The sequence below is a fragment of the Dendrobates tinctorius genome, unplaced genomic scaffold (assembly GCF_039654945.1).
Source record: "Dendrobates tinctorius isolate UK_male_01 unplaced genomic scaffold, ASM3965494v1 ptg000028l, whole genome shotgun sequence".
NCBI classification, from domain to species: Eukaryota; Metazoa; Chordata; class Amphibia; order Anura; family Dendrobatidae; genus Dendrobates; species Dendrobates tinctorius.
Window position 1 is genome coordinate 17681328 of NW_027361696.1, and position 16688 is coordinate 17698015.

Here is a 16688-nt window from a genome sequence, read left to right on the forward strand (position 1 = left end):
AAACAAGGACAGAAGCTAATTATTAAAGGGAACTTCTCCTGACCCTCATCTTACACCAGCAAATAGTGTTCCCATTCACTGGTAGAAATTGGAGATCTTAACAGTGAGGAAATAAATATTAGTAGATTACAGGACTAGTCAATGGTTTGCCTGGTTTAAAAAAAAAAAAACTATTTACCAAATTCTGGAAGAATGACTTTCTGGAGGACATTGTGCATTGCAGACTGACCACTGATTATAGTGGGATCTGTGTAATACTTCATCGTACCTGTAGGAGTGCTGTAGGGGAATTGCACACTTGCTGCTAGGGTCTTATAACTGGGGCCTCAACAGCTGGACACCCTGGGATCGGCTTGTTGGAGGAAAACAAGGGATTGTCCAAGGCAAAGACCCCTTCAGCCTTTTTTACTGGAACCAGAAAAGCCTTAACGTAACAGAAGCAGATTCTTACTGTCTGCAGAGCTGCTCTCTCGGGGCTGCCATGTTTAAACTCCAGGATTGGTTCATTCTTCACTTCGACGGTCGCACAGTGATGCCAGCGCAGCCTGAAACCAAACGGATACAGGTTAGGACCTGGGAACCCCGACCGATCAGCTAGTAATAAAGTAATCAGAATATCTGTGACCCGAGCAGTGGAGAGAAACCGCCGAGGTCATAGATGGCGATAGATGAGCGCATTAAACGGCGTGTGTGCCGTCTGAGCGTATGATGGAAGCTCATGGACGGACGATATTCACCAGGATGTTCAGACGACCGAATGCACGAGAGAAAAAAAAAATCACAGCATCCAGACATCTCTCCTGGGTGTGCACAAAGCCCTGAATCCCTTACACATGGGGCAGCACTTCATTTTGCCTGTTATGTTCAGATGTGACACATCTGCTGCAGAACTTCTTTAGTAAAGTTTGCAGCACCAAAAACTGCGGAGTTTGCTGGACGACGTCACAAGGCGGCAGATTTCACTGCAGACTTTCTTTGCTGCAGGTTGATACAATTGTGAGGAATCACATCCACCATGCTGCTCCTATAATCTGCTGCTGAAACCACCACGGTGGGCACATACTAATGAGTGTGGGGGTCCGACTGTCACCGAAGGCTGGTACAGAGATCAGGCATGTGGATGTCACCACGACTGACCCGTCGCATACATGTGTGCTGGGATGAGTGGAGCATCCACGCTTATATGGTGGTCAGGGGGGTCTGCTCTCGGGGGATTACTGCTTAGTTCACAGCGATCTCAGCCATAGGGTGGTCTTAGGGTATGCGCACATGTTGCGGATTACCCTGCGGATTAATCTGCAGGTAAAAAGACCTGCGTTTTATGTGCGGATTTCCCTTGCGTTTTGACACCTGCGGATTCCTATAAAAGGAACAGGTCTCAAAACACTGCGGATCTGCAAAAAGAATTGACATGCTGCGGATTTAAATCTACACGTAAAAATCCGCATGTGGACAGCGTTTTTGGTTTTAGGTGGACTTAAATGGTACTGTACACCGCAGCAGAATCTGCAACGTGTGCACACACCCTTAGTACTCTTACTGGGTCCTCATTCAGGATGTTCACAGGATCTTTCATTGGGGGTGTGCTTTGAGAAGAGGTCCCATAATACACCTGACAGAAGGCTGTGATGTGGCCCCCGGGGTCACCACAGGAAGACATTGTATGGAATAGCGTGATCCACTGCAATACATACTATGTATCACATGTAAGGACATCGCAAGATCTGAGCAGCCCCCTTCCAGTGCCCTGGACCCTCGGAAGTCACACACTGGGGTTCAGCTGCTCGGGGCACATAGTCGGTGCTGCCATATTCTACCCCCGACAAATGATAGTACTGATCATGGCACCTTCAGAGATCACTGACCGAGTCTGGTGCTCGTCTTATGGCGGTGCAAGTAACGGGGGTCATACAGTGAGAGTGCCATGAGGCGGGCACAGAATACTGAGGACTGGCCGTGGGGTCACAGTGGTAGAACACAGTGTGTTGAGGTGACATTGATCGCACATGCCCAGTACATGGTGTAACCTTACCAGAACAGAAGGCACAAAAGAGGTGGCACTGACAGTGTAGCAGGTCACAGGGGGTGGCACTGGTAATGAGGGCACTGCAGGAGGTGGCACTGACAGTATGGCACATCATAGTAAATACAGCTGGCAGAGCACAGGGGGCGGCACTGGTAATGAGGGCACTGCAGGAGGTGGCACTGACAGTATGGCACATCATAGTAAATAAAGCTTGCAGAGCACAGGGGGCGGCACTGGTAATGAGGGCACTGCAGGAGGTGGCACTGACAGTATGGCACATCATAGTAAATACAGCTGGCAGAGCACAGGGGGCGGCACTGGTAATGAGGGCACTGCAGGAGGTGGCACTGACAGTATGGCACATCATAGTAAATACAGCTGGCAGAGCACAGGGGGCGGCACAGGTAATGAGGGCACTGCAGGAGGTGGCACTGACAGTATGGCACATCATAGTAAATACAGCTGGCAGAGCACAGGGGGCGGCACTGGTAATGAGGGCACTGCAGGAGGTGGCACTGACAGTATGGCACATCATAGTAAATACAGCTGGCAGAGCACAGGGGGCGGCATTGGTAATGAGGGCACTGCAGGAGGTGGCACTGACAGTATGGCACATCATAGTAAATACAGCTGGCAGAGCACAGGGGGCGGCACAGGTAATGAGGGCACTGCAGGAGGTGGCACTGACAGTATGGCACATCATAGTAAATAAAGCTGGCAGAGCACAGGGGGCGGCACTGGTAATGAGGGCACTGCAGGAGGTGGCACTGACAGTGTAGCAGGTCACAGGGGGTGGCACTGGTAATGAGGGCACTGCAGGAGGTGGCACTGACAGTATGGCACATCATAGTAAATAAAGCTGGCAGAGCACAGGGGGCGGCACTGGTAATGAGGGCACTGCAGGAGGTGGCACTGACAGTATGGCACATCATAGTAAATAAAGCTTGCAGAGCACAGGGGGCGGCACTGGTAATGAGGGCACTGCAGGAGGTGGCACTGACAGTATGGCACATCATAGTAAATACAGCTGGCAGAGCACAGGGGGCGGCACTGGTAATGAGGGCACTGCAGGAGGTGGCACTGACAGTATGGCACATCATAGTAAATACAGCTGGCAGAGCACAGGGGGCGGCACAGGTAATGAGGGCACTGCAGGAGGTGGCACTGACAGTATGGCACATCATAGTAAATACAGCTGGCAGAGCACAGGGGGCGGCACTGGTAATGAGGGCACTGCAGGAGGTGGCACTGACAGTATGGCACATCATAGTAAATACAGCTGGCAGAGCACAGGGGGCGGCATTGGTAATGAGGGCACTGCAGGAGGTGGCACTGACAGTATGGCACATCATAGTAAATACAGCTGGCAGAGCACAGGGGGCGGCACAGGTAATGAGGGCACTGCAGGAGGTGGCACTGACAGTATGGCACATCATAGTAAATAAAGCTGGCAGAGCACAGGGGGCGGCACTGGTAATGAGGGCACTGCAGGAGGTGGCACTGACAGTGTAGCAGGTCACAGGGGGTGGCACTGGTAATGAGGGCACTGCAGGAGGTGGCACTGACAGTATGGCACATCATAGTAAATAAAGCTGGCAGAGCACAGGGGGCGGCACTGGTAATGAGGGCACTGCAGGAGGTGGCACTGACAGTATGGCACATCATAGTAAATAAAGCTTGCAGAGCACAGGGGGCGGCACTGGTAATGAGGGCACTGCAGGAGGTGGCACTGACAGTATGGCACATCATAGTAAATACAGCTGGCAGAGCACAGGGGGCGGCACTGGTAATGAGGGCACTGCAGGAGGTGGCACTGACAGTATGGCACATCATAGTAAATACAGCTGGCAGAGCACAGGGGGCGGCACAGGTAATGAGGGCACTGCAGGAGGTGGCACTGACAGTATGGCACATCATAGTAAATACAGCTGGCAGAGCACAGGGGGCGGCACTGGTAATGAGGGCACTGCAGGAGGTGGCACTGACAGTATGGCACATCATAGTAAATACAGCTGGCAGAGCACAGGGGGCGGCATTGGTAATGAGGGCACTGCAGGAGGTGGCACTGACAGTATGGCACATCATAGTAAATACAGCTGGCAGAGCACAGGGGGGGCACTGGTAATGAGGGCACTGCAGGAGGTGGCACTGACAGTATGGCACATTATAGTAAATACAGCTGGCAGAGCACAGGGGGCGGCACTGGTAATGAGGGCACTGCAGGAGGTGGCACTGACAGTATGGCACATCATAGTAAATAAAGCTTGCAGAGCACAGGGGGCGGCACTGGTAATGAGGGCACTGCAGGAGGTGGCACTGAGTATGGCACATCATAGTAAATACAGCTGGCAGAGCACAGGGGGCGGCACTGGTAATGAGGGCACTGCAGGAGGTGGCACTGACAGTATGGCACATCATAGTAAATACAGCTGGCAGAGCACGGGGCGGCACTGGTAATGAGGGCACTGCAGGAGGTGGCACTGACAGTATGGCACATCATAGTAAATACAGCTGGCAGAGCACAGGGGGCGGCACTGGTAATGAGGGCACTGCAGGAGGTGGCACTGACAGTATGGCACATCATAGTAAATACAGGTGGCAGAGCACAGGGGGCGGCACTGGTAATGAGGGCACTGCAGGAGGTGGCACTGACAGTATGGCACATCATAGTAAATACAGCTGGCAGAGCACAGGGGGTGGCACTGGTAATGAGGGCACTGCAGGAGGTGGCACTGACAGTATGGCACATCATAGTAAATACAGCTGGCAGAGCACAGGGGGGCACTGGTAATGAGGGCACTGCAGGAGGTGGCACTGACAGTATGGCACATAGTAAATACAGCTGGCAGAGCACAGGGGGGGCACGTAATGAGGGCACTACAGGAGGTGGCACTGACAGTATGGCACATCATAGTAAATAAAGCTTGCAGAGCACAGGGGGCGGCACTGGTAATGAGGGCACTGCAGGAGGTGGCACTGACAGTATGGCACATCATAGTAAATAAAGCTGGCAGAGCACAGGGGGCGGCACTGGTAATGAGGGCACTGCAGGAGGTGGCACTGACAGTATGGCACATCATAGTAAATAAAGCTTGCAGAGCACAGGGGGCGGCACTGGTAATGAGGGCACTGCAGGAGGTGGCACTGACAGTATGGCACATCATAGTAAATACAGCTGGCAGAGCACAGGGGGCGGCATTGGTAATGAGGGCACTGCAGGAGGTGGCACTGACAGTATGGCACATCATAGTAAATACAGCTGGCAGAGCACAGGGGGGGCACTGGTAATGAGGGCACTGCAGGAGGTGGCACTGACAGTATGGCACATCATAGTAAATACAGCTGGCAGAGCACAGGGGGCGGCACTGGTAATGAGGGCACTGCAGGAGGTGGCACTGACAGTATGGCACATCATAGTAAATAAAGCTTGCAGAGCACAGGGGGCGGCACTGGTAATGAGGGCACTGCAGGAGGTGGCACTGAGTATGGCACATCATAGTAAATACAGCTGGCAGAGCACAGGGGGCGGCACTGGTAATGAGGGCACTGCAGGAGGTGGCACTGACAGTATGGCACATCATAGTAAATACAGCTGGCAGAGCACGGGGCGGCACTGGTAATGAGGGCACTGCAGGAGGTGGCACTGACAGTATGGCACATCATAGTAAATACAGCTGGCAGAGCACAGGGGGGGCACTGGTAATGAGGGCACTGCAGGAGGTGGCACTGACAGTATGGCACATCATAGTAAATACAGGTGGCAGAGCACAGGGGGCGGCACTGGTAATGAGGGCACTGCAGGAGGTGGCACTGACAGTATGGCACATCATAGTAAATACAGCTGGCAGAGCACAGGGGGTGGCACTGGTAATGAGGGCACTGCAGGAGGTGGCACTGACAGTATGGCACATCATAGTAAATACAGCTGGCAGAGCACAGGGGGGCACTGGTAATGAGGGCACTGCAGGAGGTGGCACTGACAGTATGGCACATAGTAAATACAGCTGGCAGAGCACAGGGGGGGCACGTAATGAGGGCACTACAGGAGGTGGCACTGACAGTATGGCACATCATAGTAAATAAAGCTTGCAGAGCACAGGGGGCGGCACTGGTAATGAGGGCACTGCAGGAGGTGGCACTGACAGTATGGCACATCATAGTAAATAAAGCTGGCAGAGCACAGGGGGCGGCACTGGTAATGAGGGCACTGCAGGAGGTGGCACTGACAGTATGGCACATCATAGTAAATAAAGCTTGCAGAGCACAGGGGGCGGCACTGGTAATGAGGGCACTGCAGGAGGTGGCACTGACAGTATGGCACATCATAATAAATACAGCTGGCAGAGCACAGGGGGCGGCACTGGTAATGAGGGCACTGCAGGAGGTGGCACTGACAGTATGGCACATCATAGTAAATACAGCTGGCAGAGCACAGGGGGCGGCACAGGTAATGAGGGCACTGCAGGAGGTGGCACTGACAGTATGGCACATCATAGTAAATACAGCTGGCAGAGCACAGGGGGCAGCACTGGTAATGAGGGCACTGCAGGAGGTGGCACTGACAGTATGGCACATCATAGTAAATACAGCTGGCAGAGCACAGGGGGCGGCATTGGTAATGAGGGCACTGCAGGAGGTGGCACTGACAGTATGGCACATCATAGTAAATACAGCTGGCAGAGCACAGGGGGGGCACTGGTAATGAGGGCACTGCAGGAGGTGGCACTGACAGTATGGCACATCATAGTAAATACAGCTGGCAGAGCACAGGGGGCGGCACTGGTAATGAGGGCACTGCAGGAGGTGGCACTGACAGTATGGCACATCATAGTAAATAAAGCTTGCAGAGCACAGGGGGCGGCACTGGTAACGAGGGCACTGCAGGAGGTGGCACTGACAGTATGGCACATCATAGTAAATACAGCTGGCAGAGCACAGGGGGCGGCACTGGTAATGAGGGCACTGCAGGAGGTGGCACTGACAGTATGGCACATCATAGTAAATACAGCTGGCAGAGCACAGGGGGGGCACTGGTAATGAGGGCACTGCAGGAGGTGGCACTGACAGTATGGCACATCATAGTAAATACAGCTGGCAGAGCACAGGGGGGGCACTGGTAATGAGGGCACTGCAGGAGGTGGCACTGACAGTATGGCACATCATAGTAAATACAGGTGGCAGAGCACAGGGGGCGGCACAGGTAATGAGGGCACTGCAGGAGGTGGCACTGACAGTATGGCACATCATAGTAAATACAGCTGGCAGAGCACAGGGGGTGGCACTGGTAATGAGGGCACTGCAGGAGGTGGCACTGACAGTATGGCACATCATAGTAAATACAGCTGGCAGAGCACAGGGGGGCACTGGTAATGAGGGCACTGCAGGAGGTGGCACTGACAGTATGGCACATAGTAAATACAGCTGGCAGAGCACAGGGGGGGCACGTAATGAGGGCACTACAGGAGGTGGCACTGACAGTATGGCACATCATAGTAAATAAAGCTTGCAGAGCACAGGGGGCGGCACTGGTAATGAGGGCACTGCAGGAGGTGACACTGACAGTATGGCACATCATAGTAAATACAGCTGGCAGAGCACAGGGGGCGGCACTGGTAATGAGGGCACTGCAGGAGGTGGCACTGACAGTATGGCACATCATAGTAAATACAGCTGGCAGAGCACAGGGGAGGCACTGGTAATGAGGGCACTGCAGGAGGTGGCACTGACAGTATGGCACATCATAGTAAATACAGCTGGCAGAGCACAGGGGGAGGCACTGGTAATGAGGGCACTGCAGGAGGTGGCACTGACAGTATGGCACATCATAGTAAATACAGCTGGCAGAGCACGGGGTGGCACTGGTAATGAGGGCACTGCAGGAGGTGGCACTGACAGTATGGCACATCATAGTAAATACAGCTGGCAGAGCACAGGGGGCGGCACTGGTAATGAGGGCACTGCAAGAGGTGGTACTGACAGTATGGCACATCATAGTAAATACAGCTGGCAGAGCACAGGGGGCGGCACTGGTAATGAGGGCACTGCCGGAGGTGGCACTGACAGTATGGCACATCATAGTAAATACAGCTGGCAGAGCACAGGGGGTGGCACTGGTAATGAGGGCACTGCAGGAGGTGGTACTGACAGTATGGCACATCATAGTAAATACAGCTGGCAGAGCACAGGGGGCGGCACTGGTAATGAGGGCACTGCAGGAGGTGGCACTGACAGTATGGCACATCATAGTAAATACAGCTGGCAGAGCACAGGGGGTGGCACTGGTAATGAGGGCACTGCAGGAGGTGGTACTGACAGTATGGCACATCATAGTAAATACAGCTGGCAGAGCACAGGGGGCGGCACTGGTAATGAGGGCACTGCAGGAGGTGGCTCTGACAGTATGGCACATCATAGTAAATACAGCTGGCAGAGCACAGGGGGCGGCACTGGTAATGAGGGCACTGCAGGAGGTGGTACTGACAGTATGGCACATCATAGTAAATACAGCTGGCAGAGCACAGGGGGTGGCACTGGTAATGAGGGCACTGCAGGAGGTGGTACTGACAGTATGGCACATCATAGTAAATACAGCTGGCAGAGCACAGGGGGCGGCACTGGTAATGAGGGCACTGCAGGAGGTGGTACTGACAGTATGGCACATCATAGTAAATACAGCTGGCAGAGCACAGGGGGCGGCACTGGTAATGAGGGCACTGCAGGAGGTGGCACTGACAGTATGGCACATCATAGTAAATACAGCTGGCAGAGCACAGGGGGTGGCACTGGTAATGAGGGCACTGCAGGAGGTGGTACTGACAGTATGGCACATCATAGTAAATACAGCTGGCAGAGCACAGGGGGCGGCACTGGTAATGAGGGCACTGCAGGAGGTGGCTCTGACAGTATGGCACATCATAGTAAATACAGCTGGCAGAGCACAGGGGGCGGCACTGGTAATGAGGGCACTGCAGGAGGTGGTACTGACAGTATGGCACATCATAGTAAATACAGCTGGCAGAGCACAGGGGGCGGCACTGGTAATGAGGGCACTGCAAGAGGTGGCACTGACAGTATGGCACATCATAGTAAATACAGCTGGCAGAGCACAGGGGGCGGCACTGGTAATGAGGGCACTGCAGGAGGTGGCTCTGACAGTATGGCACATCATAGTAAATACAGCTGGCAGAGCACAGGGGGCGGCACTTGTAATGAGGGCACTGCAGGAGGTGGCACTGACAGTATGGCACATCATAGTAAATACAGCTGGCAGAGCACAGGGGGGGCACTGGTAATGAGGGCACTGCAGGAGGTGGCTCTGACAGTATGGCACATCATAGTAAATACAGCTGGCAGAGCACAGGGGGGGCACTGCAGGAGGTGGTACTGACAGTATGGCACATCATAGTAAATACAGCTGGCAGAGCACAGGGGGCGGCACTGGTAATGAGGGCACTGCAAGAGGTGGCACTGACAGTATGGCACATCATAGTAAATACAGCTGGCAGAGCACAGGGGGCGGCACTGGTAACGAGGGCACTGCAGGAGGTGGCACTGACAGTATGGCACATCATAGTAAATACAGCTGGCAGAGCACAGGGGGCGGCACTGGTAACGAGGGCACTGCAAGAGGTGGCACTGACAGTATGGCACATCATAGTAAATACAGGTGGCAGAGCACAGGGGGCGGCACTGGTAATGAGGGCACTGCAGGAGGTGGCACTGACAGTATGGCACATCATAGTAAATACAGCTGGCAGAGCACAGGGGGTGGCACTGGTAATGAGGGCACTGCAGGAGGTGGCACTGACAGTATGGCACATCATAGTAAATACAGCTGGCAGAGCACAGGGGGGCACTGGTAATGAGGGCACTGCAGGAGGTGGCACTGACAGTATGGCACATAGTAAATACAGCTGGCAGAGCACAGGGGGGGCACGTAATGAGGGCACTACAGGAGGTGGCACTGACAGTATGGCACATCATAGTAAATAAAGCTTGCAGAGCACAGGGGGCGGCACTGGTAATGAGGGCACTGCAGGAGGTGACACTGACAGTATGGCACATCATAGTAAATACAGCTGGCAGAGCACAGGGGGCGGCACTGGTAATGAGGGCACTGCAGGAGGTGGCACTGACAGTATGGCACATCATAGTAAATACAGCTGGCAGAGCACAGGGGAGGCACTGGTAATGAGGGCACTGCAGGAGGTGGCACTGACAGTATGGCACATCATAGTAAATACAGCTGGCAGAGCACAGGGGGGAGGCACTGGTAATGAGGGCACTGCAGGAGGTGGCACTGACAGTATGGCACATCATAGTAAATACAGCTGGCAGAGCACGGGGTGGCACTGGTAATGAGGGCACTGCAGGAGGTGGCACTGACAGTATGGCACATCATAGTAAATACAGCTGGCAGAGCACAGGGGGCGGCACTGGTAATGAGGGCACTGCAAGAGGTGGTACTGACAGTATGGCACATCATAGTAAATACAGCTGGCAGAGCACAGGGGGCGGCACTGGTAATGAGGGCACTGCCGGAGGTGGCACTGACAGTATGGCACATCATAGTAAATACAGCTGGCAGAGCACAGGGGGTGGCACTGGTAATGAGGGCACTGCAGGAGGTGGTACTGACAGTATGGCACATCATAGTAAATACAGCTGGCAGAGCACAGGGGGCGGCACTGGTAATGAGGGCACTGCAGGAGGTGGCACTGACAGTATGGCACATCATAGTAAATACAGCTGGCAGAGCACGGGGTGGCACTGGTAATGAGGGCACTGCAGGAGGTGGTACTGACAGTATGGCACATCATAGTAAATACAGCTGGCAGAGCACAGGGGGCGGCACTGGTAATGAGGGCACTGCAGGAGGTGGCTCTGACAGTATGGCACATCATAGTAAATACAGCTGGCAGAGCACAGGGGGCGGCACTGGTAATGAGGGCACTGCAGGAGGTGGTACTGACAGTATGGCACATCATAGTAAATACAGCTGGCAGAGCACAGGGGGTGGCACTGGTAATGAGGGCACTGCAGGAGGTGGTACTGACAGTATGGCACATCATAGTAAATACAGCTGGCAGAGCACAGGGGGCGGCACTGGTAATGAGGGCACTGCAGGAGGTGGTACTGACAGTATGGCACATCATAGTAAATACAGCTGGCAGAGCACAGGGGGCGGCACTGGTAATGAGGGCACTGCAGGAGGTGGCACTGACAGTATGGCACATCATAGTAAATACAGCTGGCAGAGCACAGGGGGTGGCACTGGTAATGAGGGCACTGCAGGAGGTGGTACTGACAGTATGGCACATCATAGTAAATACAGCTGGCAGAGCACAGGGGGCGGCACTGGTAATGAGGGCACTGCAGGAGGTGGCTCTGACAGTATGGCACATCATAGTAAATACAGCTGGCAGAGCACAGGGGGCGGCACTGGTAATGAGGGCACTGCAGGAGGTGGTACTGACAGTATGGCACATCATAGTAAATACAGCTGGCAGAGCACAGGGGGCGGCACTGGTAATGAGGGCACTGCAAGAGGTGGCACTGACAGTATGGCACATCATAGTAAATACAGCTGGCAGAGCACAGGGGACGGCACTGGTAATGAGGGCACTGCAGGAGGTGGCTCTGACAGTATGGCACATCATAGTAAATACAGCTGGCAGAGCACAGGGGGCGGCACTTGTAATGAGGGCACTGCAGGAGGTGGCACTGACAGTATGGCACATCATAGTAAATACAGCTGGCAGAGCACAGGGGGGGCACTGCAAGAGGTGGCACTGACAGTATGGCACATCATAGTAAATACAGCTGGCAGAGCACAGGGGGCGGCACTGGTAATGAGGGCACTGCAGGAGGTGGCTCTGACAGTATGGCACATCATAGTAAATACAGCTGGCAGAGCACAGGGGGGGCACTGCAGGAGGTGGTACTGACAGTATGGCACATCATAGTAAATACAGCTGGCAGAGCACAGGGGGCGGCACTGGTAATGAGGGCACTGCAAGAGGTGGCACTGACAGTATGGCACATCATAGTAAATACAGCTGGCAGAGCACAGGGGGCGGCACTGGTAACGAGGGCACTGCAGGAGGTGGCTCTGACAGTATGGCACATCATAGTAAATACAGCTGGCAGAGCACAGGGGGCGGCACTGGTAATGAGGGCACTGCAGGAGGTGGTACTGACAGTATGGCACATCATAGTAAATACAGCTGGCAGAGCACAGGGGGTGGCACTGGTAATGAGGGCACTGCAGGAGGTGGTACTGACAGTATGGCACATCATAGTAAATACAGGTGGCAGAGCACAGGGGGCGGCAATGGTAATGAGGGCACTGCAGGAGGTGGTACTGACAGTATGGCACATCATAGTAAATACAGCTGGCAGAGCACAGGGGGCGGCACTGGTAATGAGGGCACTGCAGGAGGTGGTACTGACAGTATGGCACATCATAGTAAATACAGCTGGCAGAGCACAGGGGGCGGCACTGGTAATGAGGGCACTGCAGGAGGTGGCACTGACAGTATGGCACATCATAGTAAATACAGCTGGCAGAGCACAGGGGGTGGCACTGGTAATGAGGGCACTGCAGGAGGTGGTACTGACAGTATGGCACATCATAGTAAATACAGCTGGCAGAGCACAGGGGGCGGCACTGGTAATGAGGGCACTGCAGGAGGTGGCTCTGACAGTATGGCACATCATAGTAAATACAGCTGGCAGAGCACAGGGGGCGGCACTGGTAATGAGGGCACTGCAGGAGGTGGTACTGACAGTATGGCACATCATAGTAAATACAGCTGGCAGAGCACAGGGGGCGGCACTGGTAATGAGGGCACTGCAAGAGGTGGCACTGACAGTATGGCACATCATAGTAAATACAGCTGGCAGAGCACAGGGGACGGCACTGGTAATGAGGGCACTGCAGGAGGTGGCTCTGACAGTATGGCACATCATAGTAAATACAGCTGGCAGAGCACAGGGGGCGGCACTTGTAATGAGGGCACTGCAGGAGGTGGCACTGACAGTATGGCACATCATAGTAAATACAGCTGGCAGAGCACAGGGGGGGCACTGCAAGAGGTGGCACTGACAGTATGGCACATCATAGTAAATACAGCTGGCAGAGCACAGGGGGCGGCACTGGTAATGAGGGCACTGCAGGAGGCGGCTCTGACAGTATGGCACATCATAGTAAATACAGCTGGCAGAGCACAGGCGGGGCACTGCAGGAGGTGGTACTGACAGTATGGCACATCATAGTAAATACAGCTGGCAGAGCACAGGGGGCGGCACTGGTAATGAGGGCACTGCAAGAGGTGGCACTGACAGTATGGCACATCATAGTAAATACAGCTGGCAGAGCACAGGGGGCGGCACTGGTAACGAGGGCACTGCAGGAGGTGGCACTGACAGTATGGCACATCATAGTAAATACAGCTGGCAGAGCACAGGGGGCGGCACTGGTAACGAGGGCACTGCAAGAGGTGGCACTGACAGTATGGCACATCATAGTAAATACAGCTGGCAGAGCACAGGGGGCGGCACTGGTAACGAGGGCACTGCAAGAGGTGGCACTGACAGTATGGCACATCATAGTAAATACAGCTGGCAGAGCACAGGGGGCGGCACTAACAGCAGACCTTGTGTTTATTGCAGGGTCTTTATGGCGGTGGGCAGATGGCAGCACATGGGGCAGGTGGCAGCTGTCAGTCAGGGGCACTTTTCTGTACAGGAGGGCATTGGGGGCACTCACCCCGCCCAGGACCGGCTCAAGACCCTCCGCAGCTGCAGCATGTTCCTCTGTCAGTGACCCCCTGTCTGCGCTCCCCGTGCTCTCAGCTCAGAGGTGAGGCCCCCCGAATGTAACGCAGTTCTCTATTGGTGGAACAGAAGGGGCGGTGATGGGGGAGGGGCTGGAGCTGCCTGACATCCGGTCCCCCTGTGTCTGTCATTGACCAGAGCGGGTGACATGGAGGAGCTGGTGCTACACTGATCACCTGCACTCAGCCGCAGTGTCAGTATAGGACACGAGCACAGACGCTACAATGTGACAGCTAAGTCCGCAGCAGCCAATCAGGAGGCGCCTGTCATCGCAAGTGTCTGGACTGATCCATTGCGGTGTCATAGAGGGGGAGGTCGTGTCTTACAGATTTATGTGCGTGTTTTCCAGGCTCTGCTTCCGGGCGGCGCTTATATCACACTAGGTCACCGGCAGTGGTTTCTTCTCTAAGTCTGTATGTTTAGCACCCCCAGCTTTTGTCAGAATAGTACGAGCTGGGGGCCAGGACCCCAACAGCCAATCACAGGACACACTGGAAAATTCCATCCAATAAGAAGCCTCACAACAGAAGCCGCCCCCGTGCTCTGACCAAACAAGGAAGAGGTGTGACGTCTGCAGTCACCTTATTACATCATAGCTTGAAATGGAGAACTGACATTACAGTTTATAAGTTGGATGTGATCAGTGAGTGATCTGTGGTTGGGAGGGTTGTGTGACTCTCCCCCGTTGTCTGGTGCCCCCAATAATGACTGGGGACGAAAAGAAGAAAAAGTGCCAATACAGACAGGAGGTGGGCACCTGATGGACCATAGAAATGTGTTTATATTATAGCACCATAATGGGTGAAATCATGGAAAATTACACATAAAAAGACAAAACCAGATTGCGGTGCTGTACATAATATGACAATGCATACTGGCAATGATGCAACACAGTAACAATATATTCTTTATTTTTATATAGCGCTAACATACAGTTATATGTTAAAGTTTGGGCACCCCTATTAATGTTAACCTTTTTTCTTTATAACAATTTTGGTTTTTGCAACAGCTATTTCAGTTTCATATATCTAATAACTGATGGACTCAGTTATATTTCTGGATTCAAATGAGGTTTATTGTACTAACAGAAAATGTGCAATCTGCATTTAAACAAAATTTGACCGGTGCAAAAGTATGGGCACCTCAACATAAAAGTGACATTAATATTTCGTAGATCCTCCTTTTGCAAAAATAACAGCCTCTAGTCGCTTGTAGCTATTAATGAGTTCCTGGATCCTGGATGAAGGTATATGTGACCATTCCTGTTTACAAAACAATTCCAGTTCAGTTAAGTTTGATGGTTGCCGAGCATGGACAGCCCGCTTCAAATCATCCCACAGATGTTCAATGATATTCAGGTCTGGGGACTGGGATGGCCACTCCAGAACATTGTAATTGTTTCTCTGCATGAATGCCTGAGTAGATTTGGAGCGGTGTTTTGGATCATTGTCTTGCTGAAATATCCATTCCCTGCGTAACTTCAACTTCGTCACTGATTCTTGCACATTATTGTCAAGAATCTGCTGATACTGAGTTGAATCCATGCGACCCTCAACTTTAACAAGATTCCCGGTGCCGGCATTGGCCACACAGCCTCAAAGCATGATGGAACCTCCACCAAATTTTACTGTGGGTAGCAAGTGTTTTTCTTGGAATGCTGTGTTTTTTAGCCTCCATGCATAATGCCTTTTTGTATGACCAAACAACTCAATCTTTGTTTCATCTGTCCTCAGGACCTTCTTCCAAAATGTAACTGGCTTGTCCAAATGTGCTTTTGCATACCTCAGGCGACTCTGTTTGTGGTGTGCTTGCAGAAACGGCTTCTTTCGCATCACTCTCCCATACAGCTTCTCCTTGTGTATTGTTGACCGATGCACAGTGACACCATCTGCAGCAAGATGATGCTGCAGGTCTTTGGAGGTGGTCTGTGGATTGTCCTTGACTGTTCTCACCATTCTTCTTCTCTGCCTTTCTGATATTTTTCTTGACCTGCCACTTCTGGGCTTAACAAGAACTGTACCTGTGTTCTTCCATTTCCTTACTATGTTCCTCACAGTGAAAACTGACAGGTTAACTCTCTGAGACAACTTTTTGTATCCTTCCCCTGAAAAGCTATGTTGAATAATCTTTGTTTTCAGATCATTTGACAGTTGTTTTGAGGAGCCCATGATGCCACTCTTCATAGGAGAATCAAATAGGAGAACTACTTGCAAGTGGCCACCTTAAATACCTTTTCTCATGATTTGATACACCTGGCGATGAAGTTCAAAGCTCAATGAGGTTACAAAACCAATTTAGTGCTTCAGGAAGTCAGTAAAAAGTAGTTAGGAGTGTTCAAATCAAGAAAATGGTAAGGGTGCCCATACTTTTGCACCGGTCAAATTTTGTTAAAATGCAGATTGCACATTTTGTGTTAGTACAATAAACCTCATTTGAATCCAGAAATATAACTGAGTCCATCAGTTATTAGATATATGAAACTGAAATAGCTGTTGCAAAAACCAAAATTGTTATAAAGAAAAAAGGTTAACATTAATAGGGGTGCCCAAACTTTAACATATGACTGTATTTCGCAGCGCTTTACAGTTTGCACACATTATCATCACTGTCCCCGATGGGGCTTACAATCTGAATTCCCTATCATTATGTCTTTGGAGTGTGGGAGGAAACTGGAGTACCCGGAGGAAACCCACACAAACATGGGGGGAACATACAAACTCCTTGCAGATATGGACAAGAAACACTGGGAATTGCACATGGAGCCTCCAACGTGTCCCATATTGGCCGCGGCATGGAATAAGCACATCCTCCTCCTTCTAGACCT

General features: G+C 52.4%; 1 protein-coding gene across 1 annotated transcript in view; it reads right to left on the bottom strand.

The window, feature by feature from the left end:
• Positions 1-14008, bottom strand: part of ALDH4A1 (aldehyde dehydrogenase 4 family member A1) — a 31687-nt gene extending 17679 nt beyond the window's left edge. Inside the window, exons 1-2 of the mRNA XM_073570299.1 lie at positions 13797-14008; positions 452-545 (exon numbers count right to left, since the gene is read on the bottom strand). Of these exons, the coding sequence (XP_073426400.1) occupies positions 452-545; positions 13797-13837 (135 nt within the window). The 5' untranslated portion in view covers positions 13838-14008. The remainder of the gene's footprint in view (positions 1-451; positions 546-13796) is intronic.
• Positions 14009-16688: the final 2680 nt, after the last annotated feature.